Source organism: Leptinotarsa decemlineata, unplaced genomic scaffold, assembly GCF_025532065.1.
Source record: "Leptinotarsa decemlineata unplaced genomic scaffold, Ldec_3_MD MMD2_tig00003192_RagTag_RagTag, whole genome shotgun sequence".
Taxonomy (NCBI): Eukaryota; Metazoa; Arthropoda; class Insecta; order Coleoptera; family Chrysomelidae; genus Leptinotarsa; species Leptinotarsa decemlineata.
Genome location: NW_027412582.1, coordinates 356,238 through 371,771, shown reverse-complemented (window position 1 = coordinate 371,771; position 15,534 = coordinate 356,238). Strand labels below are relative to the sequence as shown.

General features: G+C 35.2%; 2 protein-coding genes across 3 annotated transcripts in view; both read right to left on the bottom strand.

Moving 5' to 3' along the window:
- Positions 1 to 15,534, bottom strand: part of Lar (tyrosine-protein phosphatase Lar) — a 351,016-nt gene that overhangs the window by 321,056 nt on the left and 14,426 nt on the right. The window lies entirely within an intron of this gene.
- Positions 2,533 to 3,766, bottom strand: LOC141483181 (uncharacterized). The gene is made up of 3 exons (XM_074177655.1): positions 3,519 to 3,766; positions 3,238 to 3,459; positions 2,533 to 3,180 (listed from the first exon to the last, which is right to left on the bottom strand). Exons 1-3 carry the CDS (start codon positions 3,687 to 3,689, stop codon positions 2,533 to 2,535), a joined length of 1,041 nt encoding a protein of 346 aa, XP_074033756.1. The 5' UTR covers positions 3,690 to 3,766.

The window sequence follows — 15,534 nt, the reverse complement described above, 5'->3', positions numbered from 1 at the left end:
AAATACTAGTTGCTTGATCTAGTAATGGTTTATCCCATGCCCTCTGCTTTTTCATGTCTTCAATTTTCATTGTTTGGCCAGTTCTAGATTCCCAAAGAGATTTTCCTCGATCAAAAACACAATCAGATATTGGCTTTGGGTATTGTAAGATAATTTCTATCAGATCGGAAACACTGCAAAATGAGGACAGAAATGATGGCAAAGCGAGTGAAGTGGCTGAACGAATTCCTAATCCTCCTCTAGAAACTGGAAGTGATGCCTGTAACCAAGTTTCGTCTTCGATACGGTTATTAGTAATGAGTTCCAGCATCCTTCTTAATTCGTCATCGATATTTTGTAATCCCTGTTCGTCATGCCAAGTAGGGCTGCACCTCAAAATATACGATAATTTTGGAATGGCTAATGAATTCTTCAATAAATGGAATGCGACATGTGTTGGTAAAATAGATAAACGTCCTGACATGACACGAAGTGATTGTAATTAGCTGTAGCTAATTTTTTTTATAAGTAAAAATTTTTGCATATATTTTTTATGAACACCTCTGTACATTTCCTGTAATTGGATGAATGCCTGTAGGAAATAAAGTGATATCTAATGTAATTAGCTCTTGCAGTGGAATAAGTATCCCTCAATTTTTCAATGCAGTTGCTGTTACTCAACCTCCAAAAAAGCTTGCTTATTTCATTAAATATTTCTGTGCACATGAAAATTTATTCCTGAATGGTGGAAATTAACTTTTATTTCAATGTCTTTCTACAAGGACCACATCATAACCTTTTTGAATAATTCTGTATATACCGTAATCTCCCAAGAGAATTCTGAAATGATTTATATTTCATTCTGACAGAGTGCTTATAATATATCAACAATTGTATTTCAGCATACTGTCATTCGAGAAACTCGTCTCAAAGAAATAAAGCTGTTTCTTAATTTAGTGAATCCTCTGCAGTGGAAGCCCCATATTGACACTTCGTCGAAATTCAAATTTAATTAAACTTTCGTTTCCCCAAGGATACACAGTCTCGGAAAAATCCTAATGAAATCATACAAAATGATTTGAAGTTCACCGCATCGTTGCTACTCCCGCAGACTTTCTTCTAAAAATATTTCATTTGAATTTGTTGTGAATTTAAGTTTTCTTTTCAATATTTTACGACTCCTCGTCATTTGTAAGTATCACATTTGATCTATTTCTAACTAAATGAAAAAGCAACAAACATTCACGTAGCAAAAATCGTTATTCCCCAAATAAGGTTGAGCCAAGTCGTAACGGAGAAACCTCGTTACTTCTTTTTAGCGTAATCCCTCTCGGTAGCATACATTTTAAAATTTTCCGTTGGCAAAGAAACCCAAGCGGAAAGAAAATTGTTTTTCTACGAAGTCGCCCATTTCCCACATACGAACCGAATCGATAGGAAATGCGAAAAAGTTGACTACCGGAATGTCTCTGCGTATCCCCCATTTAGGAGATCGGTTGCCCTTTTACAACCCTCATTCCGACAAATATTTACTATGTGTTCAGATTTTTATCCGAAAAGGTGATATTAAATTCAGACTAGTTGGAAGTAACTGAGTTCGGTGCACTGAAGACACTCACGTTCCTGATTTACGTTACTTTGTTCGCCGATCTACCCGAGAACTTTTCGAAGCTTCAGATAGTAGAAGCTGAAATGATAGTTAGTTATAAAGTAACATCAACGTGAACTATTCAGTTCACTTTGATTTCACTGAGTTTCTGAGTAACAGCATTTTTTCGAAAATGTGCATTTTCAAAAAGTTACTGCGACTTTTTTACTGTCAGAAATTTCTTGTTTCTATGAACACATTTACGTAGGATATAATGGTGTGAAAAACTCATGTTTTCAAAAGGGATATCAATAATTTTTGATGGAAAACCATTTTTCAATGAAACATTCTGTATATTTCTGCATATTTCAATAGAACTCTAAATAACCTTTTCAAAAATGTACCACACTTGATTTTTTGCTAGAGTCATCTTTGAAATACGGAGCTTTTAGGTTTTTTCATGTAGACTTTGAGAAGTGCACTTTGATCAAGTATGTTTTGAACGATGCGGCGATGAAACAGAATGCAAATCTTTACTGAAAGCTGTCAAATTTTCATTTGAGCGATAAACAAATTTTTCAAGTAATGGTTTTTGTTCAATTTTCCAACACATTCGCAACGAAGTATGGGAATAATGAAAAGATGGGATATGACAGTCTATTTTATACATTGAAAAATGTATAGCTCTAAAAATTGTACATCATTTTGACAATTATAACATCTTCACAGATGGTTGAGACACTGTAATGGCGATACTAGATCTTAGCAACAAAATAACAACAACTTTTGAAAAACTAGAGTATACAGAAATAACTTTTATTTCTGACCCGGATATTATAAGCTTATATCGTCATAGTTACGCTATCAATAAAGAGGGTCACAACTCCCTTGGGACATTATAGATTTTATAATTCCCTCTACCTTTCACAAGTAAAAATAAATAGAAATGAAAACTGAACCATATTTTATTTATTCACGTCATTGCAAATAATTAATGTACAATTTCGAAATGTTCCCTGAAAATTACTTCCGCCACTGGAAACAATTTCTTCTTTTGTATGGCTGGAGCTTCTGTTCACTACAGTCGAGGTACCTGCCTCTTCTGATGACAAAGTAGACAACATACGCGCCGTTTTATTTCTCAATTCGATGCTATCCTCCAAATACCCCTCCGCCACCGTGGAACTTTTCCAACCTCCGTGTCTTTTTAAGTTAGTCATAGTTGCTCCTGCATTGGCTAGAGCAGTAGCAGAAGTGCGACGAAGGCAATGTCCCGTATAGGAAGATGAGTTTGGCAATCCTAAATACATTGCGATTTTGCTGGGGATTTTCCCAAACATGTTTTTTCCAATTGGCTGAGATGTACATTCATTTTGTCGGAAGCTCAAAAAAAATCGTTCAATACCTTTAGGACGCAAAGACATATAAAGTCTTAATAAAGGCAAAGCGGAGAACTCTTTTTCATCCACAACTGTAAATTTCTTCGATACACCAGTTTTACTTTCCGGTACGTTCACTACCATAACGGAATCCCGGTCCTCTATATCCGATATCTTCATATTCAAAAGTTCCTGGCTTCTGCATCCTCCAAAATAACCCATAATCAAAACAACCTATAACAAAAAAAAGGAAATAAATACACACAAAAAGAAAAATAAGAAAAAAATTACCTTATGCAATAAATGAATATCATTAGGAGCGTCCTTTAGGAATCTGATAACATCTTTAGGAGATAAAACAGCAGACTTTTTCGGCTTATAACTCTTACTCTTCTGTTTCAAAAAAGCCTGTAGTTCATTGAACTTGGTGATATCTCGTTTCTCATGTATAGTCACCATCGATTTTAGCATTGACCATTTAGTCCATAAAGAATTCGGACTATACGTTTCTGACTGAAACGATTAAACACAATTACTACCAAATCTACAGAAAAACATAGAAAATTCCTTACCAGTTCTTGAAAATATGCCAGAAATACAGTTTCAGTGACATCTTTTGGCATAACATTTTTCCGTGTCAGCCAGTCCAGATATATCTTGTATTCTTTTTGGTATACGGCTTCACTTTTCGATAGAATTAATGATTCTCTTGCTTGTTCAGCTTTTTTCAAAATATCCTCCATTATATTTGATGTAGAAAACACGTTTTCACCGCAAACACAGCTTGATAACAAAGTTCTGTTTATAAACAAGTAACATAGCAATAACCTAGCAACAAGAAAACTCTACTATAATCAACGGAACCTGATTCAAATATACCGGGAAGGTAATGAATTGGTACATTTTTCCGTTTCAAAAATGAACAAAATTTTATTGAAATCGGTCAGAAATAAAATTATCTATGTACCACGGGAATTAATGAGCCTTAATAACCTCAGGCAGTTGCTGTCCCTCGGGCCAGAGGCCCTCGGGACGCAAACTTTGCCATCGGTAATTAAGGCCCTCCTAATTCCCTTGATACATAAATAACTATTTGTGACCGAAGCAAAGCATTTCTTATTAGTCAGTGGGCATTTGATTGTGTATCACATGAAATTCTCTTGAATAAATTAAACTGAATAATTTTTATAACAACAGTATAAAGTCGATCAACTCATACTTAGAAAATCGATTTTGAACTGTGAAAGTGGGCAATTCTCTATCAACAAGAAAAAATTAGAACTGGTGTACCGCAAGAATCTATTCTGGGACCTCTATTATTCATAATTTTCATTAATGACGTACCATATCGAAAGAACCCGATATATATTTTATATGCAGACGATACTACAATCCAAACAAATGCTAAAACTCTAGATGAGGTACTTACATTATCCTCTGAAGCACAGTCACAAGCTGAAAGGTGGTTCAATGCAAACGAATTATATCTGAATAAAAACAAAACCCAAAATATGGTATTCACCCTAAGAAATACGGAAAATTACTCAAATTCACAAAGTAGTGTAAAATTTTTGGGAATTCATTTTGACAGTGAGTTAAATGGGATCATCACATAAATGAACTTCCAAAAGAAACTCATGAGAAATCTATTTTCACTATGAATCCTCTCCAGAAAAGTTTCAAAAGCAATTCTTCGAACAGCATATTTTTCCTTGTATGAATCCATTATTTCTTATGGTATTGTCTTCCTTTACTTTGATGATACAACAAGAAACGTCAACTACAATCTTGCTGGTTGAAGAGGAATATTACGATTCAAATTTTGTAATTGTTGCTGTTAAAGAAACGTTTCAGAACTATCATGATTTTGATGAATAAAAACAACATGTCGTTTTTCGATCAGTCGATCAGTCGATTCAGATTTTCTCTTTTTTGCCACTAATAAAGTAATGCAGACCTTCAAAACGTGACCAGTCCTGTTGCAGAAATTGACAGTTATCAGTATCAGACTTTCAAAGTCCTACATGGAAAAACCTAAAAGCTCTGTGTTTTAAAGATGGCTCTAGCAAAACATCAAGTGTGATATATTTTTGGAAAGCTAATTTCAAATTCTATTGTAATATTCAGGAATATTCAGGAAAACTGTTTACTTTCTATTTGTAAAAAATTTTCTAAGATTATACTGTTGGGGGTTTTAACATAAATTTTCTCAAACCGTCTACGAATCTTCATAAGTGAAGGAGCATTTTCAGGTAAATTTAAAATCAGTAATGTCATTCCAGTTTTGAAGAAAGGTGACAAGAATATCATTGAAAATCATCGACCCACCTCTATTGCGCCGATATTTGGTAAACTTTCTGAAATGTTACTCAAAAACAGGTTATATTTCTATTTTGAAAAACACAATCTCTTGAATCCTGATCAGTATGGTTTCCGTAAGTCTTGCTCTACTGTACAAGCAGTTGTTCGTGTGGTGAAAAACATTGTCGACGGCTTTGAGAATGGTCAGCATAGCGCTGTAACTCTTGAGTAAGGCATTCGACTGTGTCTCTCACCACTTAATACTTCATAAAATGAATGAATATGGGGTTAGAGGCATGGCTCTCTTCCTTGTCACAACGTATTTACAAAATCGAAAGCAATTTTTTGACCTAGGAGACAATAGAACGTCTACTTTAGAGCCTATAGTAAACGGTGTTTCGCAAGGATCTGTGCTGAAACCTCTTCTACTTATAATATTTATAAATGACCTTTTCTTCCAAGTTCTGCCCCATGAATGTGTTGTTTATGCCGATGACACATATATTGTCTGCTCAGACAAAAATTGCAAAAATTTATTGGAAAATCTTGCTGAAATTCAAGCTGAAAAATAGTTCAATGCGAATCTTCTCAAACGTAATACGGGAAAAACCCAGATACTGATATTTCCTTCCAATAACATGTTTCTGGAAAAAAAAACAGCCCAAGTACTTGGTATAACTTTGGATGACTCCCTTAATTGGACATGTCATATTGTTGAATTAACACAAAATTATCCAAATATCTGTTTCTGTTGAGGCAATTAAGAAAATTTGTTTTTATTGACACTCTTCTCGCTGTCTACTATGCCTTTTTCCACTCGTTCATTAGCAACGGGACACTTCTTTGGGGTAATTCTACTTATGCTGGAAAGATATTTGTTACACAAAAAAAGCAACAAGGATAATTTCTAATGTGGAATATCGGGACACATGTCGTCCATTTTTCAAAAAATTGGGAATCATGACTTTCCATCGATTTTTATTTTTCAGTCACTGCTGGAGGTTCATAAAATTAAGGGCACTCTTTTAATTAACTTCCACTTTCATAAATATGAAACAAGTGGTGGTAATCTTATACGACATGCTGAATTCAATCTACAGAAATCTTCCAAGATTTTATCACAGACACGTTTTGAAAAGGGCATAAAAACATTTCTCGTTGATGAAGGCATTTTTAGTATAGATTAATACAGGCTGATTCACGGTGGATGGCACATTAGACGTTTCTGGTGAACCAGACAACGGATCACTTCGAAAATTTAATGGAGGGCATATTCGGACATTCTCTAGCCAACTATGATATTTTCGACAATGCGGTGTTGACGCTTCTATTAGAAAGCAGTAGCAACTTTGATTTTTCAAATGGAACACTCTGTATATAATATTATTTTTGGAATCTCCAACAATTGCCCGACAACTTTTCTTGATATTTCCCTATATCTATCTGTTACCGTTTTCGAAATAAAAATTAATTTCAATTTTTTTCTTCGAAAATCATGACTTCTAAAAATGCCGATATCTTTTAGTTAAGAAGTACTATGATATCGAAATTTGGTTGGAGTTAGGTGATACTTGGACACTTCCCACACGTCAGCCTAATTTCCGTTACTTCAATACAGGGTGGTAAAAAAATACAGTTTTTTCGTTTGCTTGAAAAAGTTGCTGAAATTTGATTATTTTAAATGGAACACCCTGTATATTATTGAAAATTCGGAAAGCTGCTGAAATTTGCTTTCTTTCTATGTATATCATACCTATACCTAACTAGTCAAGTTTCGGACTTATGAACATTTATTTGTGAAAATGTCCCTTCAGAATGGTATTTCCATTCGGTATTTGGTAAGCAGGCCATGATTACTATTTGACAGTAGCGTTGTGACATTCTCCTAATAATATCGACATTTTCGTCACTTCAGAAGTTGCAAATACCTTCAAAACGATGGAACAAAACTATTCAAACGAAGTTCTTATGAATTTGTTTATTATTTTTAGACAGTGTGACAAAATTATCAGCAGAACATGTAGAAAGTTCAATGAAATGTATCCGAATCTACCGCCAATGAACCTCAAGAAATTTATACGAATTCAGAACAATTTCAATGCATTTGGATCAACTATAAAAGCACCAAGAAACTTGCCTCGACCCGTAACTTTCGAAGACAACCAGATTAATGTCTTAGCATATTTTCACGCATTTCCCGAGTCATCGATAAGAAGTGCTGAAGAAGATTTGGGTATAAAATATTCATCGGTTCAAAGAATCTTGCGAAGACATAAAATGCATGATTATAAATTCACCAAAATTCAAGCAATGACGCCTCAAGATCCTCAACAGAGAGTACAATTTTGTGAAATGTTGTTGACACGCATTCAAGAAGATCCACTTTTTTTAAATACAATTATTTGGACTGATGAATCGAAATTTTCGAGAGAAGGGATTTTCAATAGAAAAATCCGTCATTATTGGTCCAGTGAAAATCCTCACATCACAAAAGAAGCCGGATTTCAAGAAAAATTTAGTTTTAATGTCTTCTGCATGTTGATGGACAACAAATTGAGGTACGTGGTATACGAGGAGTCATTAACATCCAGAAGCTACCTGAATATTTTGGAGAATACTGTAGACAGTTTCGTGGATAATCTGCCACTCGAAGATTATCGAAACTGTTGGTACCAACTAGACGGAGCTCCTGCACATTGCACAAGAGAAGTGAGCGCAGAACTGGATAGACTATTTGACGATCGGTGGATGAGGCGCTTGGGACCATGGAATTGGCCAGCGAGATTACCCGATCTTAATCCATTAGATTTTTATTTGTGGGGAATGTTTAAAGAAAAAGTTTACAAAATACCCGTGCGTTCGCGAGATGAATTTTTAGAAAGGATTGCCCAAACATTTGAAGATTTGGGTCCCAATGAAATCAGATCTGCCACCACTAAAGCAGTCAACACCCGCATTTTAAAGTGCTTGGAAATGAACGGCCAGCGATTCGAACATATTTTGAAATATTCCACATGATTGTTTTACTTTTTTATAATTATTCATATCAATATTTCCAATTTCAAGTTTCTTGGTGCTTTTTTAAAGTTTATCCAAACATATTGAAATTGTTCTGAATTCGTATAAATTTCTTGAGGTTCATTGGCGGTAGATTCGGATACATTTCATTGAACTTTCTACATGTTCTGCTGATAATTTTGTCACACTGTCCAAAAATAATAAACAAATTTATAAGAACTTCGTTTGAATAGTTTTGTTCCATCGTTCTGAAGGTATTTGCAACTTCTGAAGTGACGAAAATGTCGATATTATTAGGAGAATGTCACAACGCTACTGTCAAATAGTAATCATGGCCTGCTTACCAAATACCGAATGGAAATACCATTCTGAAGGGACATTTTCACAAATAAATGTTCAAGTCCGAAACTTGACTAGTTAGGTATAGGTATGATATACATAGAAAGAGAGCAAATTTCAGCAGCTTTCCGAATTTTCAATAATATACAGGGTGTTCCATTTAAAATAATCAAATTTCAGCAACTTTTTCAAGCAAACGAAAAAACTGTATTTTTTACCACCCTGTATTGAAGTAACGGAGATTAGGCTGACGTGTGGGAAGTGTCCAAGTATCACCTAACTCCAAACCAAATTTCGATATCATAGTACTTCTTAACTAAAAGATATCGGCATTTTTAGAAGTCATGATTTTCGAAGAAAAAAATTGAAATTAATTTTTATTTCGAAAACGGTAACAGATAGGTATAGGGAAATATCAAGAAAAGTTGTCGGGCAATTGTTGGAGATTCCAAAAATAATATTATATACAGAGTGTTCCATTTGAAAAATCAAAGTTGCTACTGCTTTCTAATAGAAGCGGCAACACCGCATTGTCGAAAATATCATAGTTGGCTAGAGAATGTCCGAATATGCCCTCCATCAGCCTGTATATGACTGCTTCCATGGTAATGCCCAGATTTATCTTTTAAACGAAAATGCGTGTAATAATATCTTTGAAAAATGTTATTGTATTTTGTTATACAGTGCTGCTTGTAATAATGTATTTTAAAAATTATTGTACCCCTTTTGGGTGCCTTGTTTTTTCGTTATATTGTAGTGTTAATGTTTTTATTTCATTCAGGTGTTATTCAATTTTAAATGTTTGATTCATTACCTGGCTTGCTACAAATGTTTTATACATATACGTAGTATATGTTGTGGAATTGGCCGATCGGAAGATCGTGAGTCGGCCAAAAACGAGTCTAATAAACTCACCGTGCCTACAAAAATAACTACTCTAATCGAGAATGCATTGTCTTCATCACATATTTTCCGAACTATCAAATCAAAACTCTTTCCCCAATGCAAATCAGTATAACCTGAATAAACTCCTTCGGATGAATAATGTCCCTAAATGAATGGACCGCGCCGAAATTCATCCCGCCTACGAAAATAATAGTTACAGATTTAATTGTCAGGGAACAATGTGATTTATTGCCAGAATTAAGCACCTTTATTTTGCGAATTCGTGTATCCTCTGTCACGTTCCAAACAATATGATCCCTTTTGCCGCATGGATGAATTCGACGGGGAAATTATTCAATGCGGAGGTTATATTTCCGATCACTAATTAAAATGTTTTGGATTGGTATGCCGATTATGTCACACGAAGAGATGCAAATTCTTGTGTGAATTCCAAAAGTCTTTAGTTAAAGTTATGATACAGGTTGTTGTTAGACGATGATAATTTGAGATATTTAAAACTTTGATTTTTTCCGTTTCTAACAATGCTCACTACATGAGAACTATGATTTTTTGTGGGCTATTAATTCTAGAAAAAACTCATCATTATCATTATTCATCCAATAATTCATTTCATTAGACTTCCCAGGTCTGATATATGTTGTTTATTGACCTTCTCTTCTCATAACCAAGGCTAGTAGAGCAAAGTATCAATGTAGAATACATCACAGTGGGAGGACTAGTCATGAGGGTATTTCCACAGGGAAAATTCCAACGAAGATGAATTTTGATATTTGTTCTCAAGCATATCACTGCACCGTAAATCAATAATTTCCATTTGGACTTCCGGAGCCAGGGTTTCAATGTCAGAATCAAAAGGATTTTGAAAAAGCTTAATTTCATTCGCAATGACATCAAAATCTGAAAAACGAGTATCAAAATTTATCTTCAAAGCACTCAAAGTTTCGATTGCAAAATTGACGGGAAATTCAGTCTCTGTAGTGTGGCCGAATATTTCACATGTTTCAAAATGTGTGAAACATTTTTTTCGTAATTGCGATTGAAATAGTATTATTTTCTGCCTGAAGGATTTGATATTGGTGTATAAATCAGGGAGAAGCCGATTTTCTCCTTGCAATCTCAAATTCAGTTCGTTCATATGATTTGTCAAATCACTTCCACATCCATTCACTATTTTCTAAATCGGCAAAAGGGCGCTGCTTCTCATTTAAAACAATTTCGATCTCTGCTCGAAGTTCAAAAAAGCGCTTAAGGACTTTTCCGCAACTAAGCCAGCAGTATGATATGGTAAATCATTTTCTCCAATCTATTGAATAAACTCGCGGAATTGTCGATGATTTAGGCCAGTGGATCTGATGAAGTTAATAACTGATATGACTGGTTTTAGAACTTCAAACATATCCAAACATTTTCCGCACAAGGACTGTTGATGAATGATACAATGAAAGACTGATGGTTTTGAACCACCATCATTTTCTACAGCCTTTGACACAAGTGCAACCACTCCTTTATTTTTACCATACATATTTTTGCCTCCATCAGTTGTTACAGATTTCAAATTTCTACATCGAAGGTTCTTTTCATTAATGGCATTTTCAACTCCCTTAAAAATATCTGCCCCAGTTGTCGTGCCGTGAATACTTACTATCAATATCAAGAAGTTCTTCATACACTTCATAGCTTTTATCTACTCCGCGAATAAAAATCAACACCTGAGCAGTATCTGACACATCCGTTGACTCATCCAATGCTAGAGAAAACCACTCATGATGTCCATTTTTGTCAGACACTTGAGATGATATATTTTCTGCGATGTCTTGCACCCTCCGAGCCACGGTGTTGGCTGACAAACTGACACTTTTAAATAAATTTACCTTTTCGGGGCATATTCCTTCGGCTACTGCAATCAAGCATTCTTTTATCATTTCTCCATCGGTGAATGGTTTGCCACGTTTTCCGATTTCAAGAGCCACACGAAAGCTGGCGCGAGTTGCAGACTCTTGTTCAGTATTCGCTTTGGTAAACAAAGATTGCTGCGATTTGAGTCCGCGTTTCAAAGCTTCAAATTTTTCCTTTCGCAAACTTCCTGTATACTTGGAGTAACTTTGAAGATGTTTCGATTCATAGTGTCGTTTAATGTTATAGTCTTTGAGAACAGCTATGGTTCCATTACAAATTAAACATAGCGCCTTATTACTGGACTCAATCACAAAATACTGAAAGTTCCATTTTACTTGGAACGTTCTGCAATAACTGTCGATTTTTCGCTTATTTTCCATACCAACAAATCACACATAAAAACAATAAGTCAAATCAAAATACTTTTATTGACGGGTGTTACTTTATTTCACAATAGACAGTTTCGCTTCCTTCGCCTTTCCTACGCAGACTAACTCGCAGTTGCGCCGTTAGCCTTTTTATATGCAATTATTACTGCCATCTCGAGGTGATCGGAATACACTAGCTAGAACCAGAACTTTCTCGAACCAACGCGGTAATTCCAAACATTTAATTACGCCTAACGCCACCTGGCGGGTAGCTGAAAAAGATAGTACATAGTACCACTACTCGCCACCAGATGTCGATAAAGTGTCACAATAATTGAAATGCAAAAAAGCGTAAGTTTGCTCAGGACACGCACTTTGCGACTATCCTAGTCTAGAAATATAATTAAGGGCAGAAATTGGTCCTTGCAACAAACTGAAAAAATCATTTTGGCCCGAAGGCTTCAAAGTTTGGAGACCTCTGGGTTAAGGCAAAGCGAGGGAGCGTATATTCGAAATAATGACGAAATAACATGTTTGGCGAAGGATGATATATTTGTAATTGTGGCGAAAGAACAATACGTGAAATTTTGGCAAAGGGGCACACTTTTAAAGTGATGGTGAACCATAATGTAGATGCCATTTTGGCGAATGTGCTATATTTGAAATAATGGCGAAAGAAATAGTTGACACACAAAACCTATGACCAAGACTCACCTTCGAGGCCAAAATCTCCTGAACGAAATTTCGCAAACCAAGAACAGTGCGTTCGAACTGTCAAGTCCAGCAACGCATTTGTGGTTCAGCATAGCACCTCTGATGAGACCTCTGACCTGTCGAAACATCCCAAATGCGTTCTGTTTGGGATCTTCTTTCCAATCGTAAGTAATGACGAAGATAAAATTGAGGTTATTTGATTGAAATCTGTGATTCGGATGAAATTGCAGCAGTTGAGGTATCTTTTCACGAGTAACATCAAGCTACGAGTCGAAAAACGTGACATAATTAATTATGAAAAAACTTTTCTACGCACAACTCCCGCCATATATATTTTGCACGAACGAAAACCTCTCATTCGTCTCCATCAAGTCACAAATCCCGACGATTGCACACACGTTCCGAATGACGCAATTATTCAACTTAGCTCCTGCCACCGAAACTCAGCCGAATATCCGTACATTGGGATTCGGACAACCCAAAGGCACATTCATTCTAATCTAGTGTTGTGCCGAATAAAGAGCGTTATATATTACCCTAAAATGATAAGTTACTGGGTACTCACCAGAGAACGGAACGAAACTTTTCACGCATTCAGCACGTTACAGATTTTGGAAGATTTAATAGGTGTGGGAAACTGCTTGTGTATTGTATTTCTCTGATACTATAAATAATGTACTAGTATTACGAGATTACTCGGGGATTGAAGTCAAAAACTGGCCAGATACTGAATTGTGTATTTCAAAGCGACTATCGCGTTTTTGCATTAACGGAAACCTGGCTCGACTCATCCATCACTAATTTAGAATTATTTCCGGATAGCTTTAACACATATAGAATGGATCGCAATTTTGAACGCACTTCCTTAACAAGAGGTGGAGGTGTCCTTATTGGAGTACATAAAGACTTTATTTCTTCAGAAATTAATCTATCGGATTCTAACTTTCCCACGCTCAAACTGATTGACACAGGGCTTTTCATGATGAGCGTTAATTAGCCGTTTCAGGCGAACTATTCAACGGATCTACCTGAAAATTTCACAGTATGCCTAAGTCAATATGACCTACACGCCTAAAATATTTTAGACGAAGCGGCGTTGTCGCTTCTACTATAGAGTAGCGGCTTCTTTGATTTTTCAAATGGAACACCCCATATATAATATCATATTATGATTCATTATCACTTTGTCAACAAATTCATATACTATTTCCCTATACCATTACCGTTTACAAGATATAAATTAATTTCGATATTTTTTTTACCAAATATGAACTTTTATAAATGCTGATAATTTTGAACTCTCTTGCACTAAAACGATCAAATTTGAAATGGAGTGGAGTGATACTATGAGGATCTTCACTCCGAGTCATATTTTCATTTGCCTCGTACAGGGTCTTCAAAAAATGCAGATACTTTGATCCCATGAAAAAATGAGTAGAACTCAATTTTTTCAAATGGAACACCCTGTATATTTCAACATTTTTGAGCTCTACATCCAATTTTAGATTAACTTTATTCAGATAATACTATTTCTATTTTGAACCGTTTTCGAGATAAACTGTTTCAAACGGAAATTGACATGGTTTCCTTGTCCATCACTCATTTTTGTAAAACAGCTTTCGTTTGATGTTTCTCAATCAGTCACAGATAATACAATGAAAAAATAATTATTAAAATAATCCTCAACCATCGAATGAAACTTCTCTCCAAACAATAGTTTTATTAACGCTGAAACACGAACTGAAAATAATAAACCCATAAATTAATGAGTTAATTTAATCGTCAGTGTATTTCAGAATATGTTCAAACACATCTCCACCTCTACTTAAACAAACATGTAATCTCTTCAAAAGATTGTCATGTGTAGCGCTTCTGATCAAGTCTGGAGTCAAACTATTGAAAGCAGTTGTAACTCTCGATTTCATATCTTCCATTGTTGTTATTGGAGTAGAGTAAACCATATTTCTAATGAAACCCCACACCAAATAATCTAATGGATTGCCATCTGGTGTTCTAGGAGGCCAACGAAAATGTCCATTATTACCAATCCATCTGTCTTCGAAGATTTCTGTTAAATCTTCGCTGACTGAATGAGAATTATGGGGTGGAGCACCATCCATTTGGTACCATACACGTTCTCTTCCTGGTCTATTATTTGAAATCATTTGAATTCCATTCCTCAGTAAATCTTCATATTTTGATGCATTCAAATTATCAACATAAAACTCGATATAAAAAATTGATTCATTATTTATGGCACAAAATACATTTAATTGCCATCTTTCTTGAAAACCCCTTTGGCGAATAACATGGGGATTTTCTGGCGCCCAATAACGACTGTTGTGTCTATTGAAAACTCCATTTTTTGTGAACTTGGCCTCATCTGTCCATATGATATTGTCAAGGAAATATTCATCCTCATGAGTCTTGACAAGTAACCATTCAAAGAATTCCACTCTACGAGGAAAATCAGTCTCTTTCAAATGTTGGACACAGTAGAACTTATAGGGATGCCATTCATGCTTATTAAGAATTCGACAAACTGTCACGAAGGGCATACCTATCTCCCTTTCAGCCTCGTGCAGAGAAGCATTTGGAAATGCATGAAAGTATCCCAAAACTGTTATACCATTGTCATATCATCATCCACTTTAGTCTTCTTACGAATGATTTTTGGACGGAAGGTTCCATTCAACCTACAGTTTTTTAGTAGTCGATTTATCACATTATTATTCGGCTTCGGAAGTTGTGGATATCTTTCATGAAATACTCGGCATGTTCTACTTGCAATTCTATTGCACTCGCCATAAATTATTAATAAATTCAAGAAATCTTCATTACTGTAACCTAATCTAGACATTATTCTATAATTGGTAGCTATCACAATCAATCAAAACCACCAACGAAAGTCCGACGTTGAATAATTGGTTTATTTATTTTTTCAAAGCACACTATTAAAAAATAGTGTACTGTTGTACGTTAGAGACCAATACCTCAATGTATACAAATTGTAACTTTTTCTAAGGTAGGTACATACCAATTTCGA

Excerpts from the sequence above, each read along its gene's own strand:
- LOC141483181 (XM_074177655.1), bottom strand. The coding sequence starts at position 3,689 with ATGGAGGATATTTTGAAAAAAGCTGAACAAGCAAGAGAATCATTAATT. Across the intron at positions 3,460-3,518 it reads TGGCATATTTTCAAGAACTG|TCAGAAACGTATAGTCCGAA; the intron begins GTAAGGAATTTT and ends TAATCGTTTCAG. Across the intron at positions 3,181-3,237 it reads ATATTCATTTATTGCATAAG|GTTGTTTTGATTATGGGTTA; the intron begins GTAATTTTTTTC and ends TTTTTGTTATAG.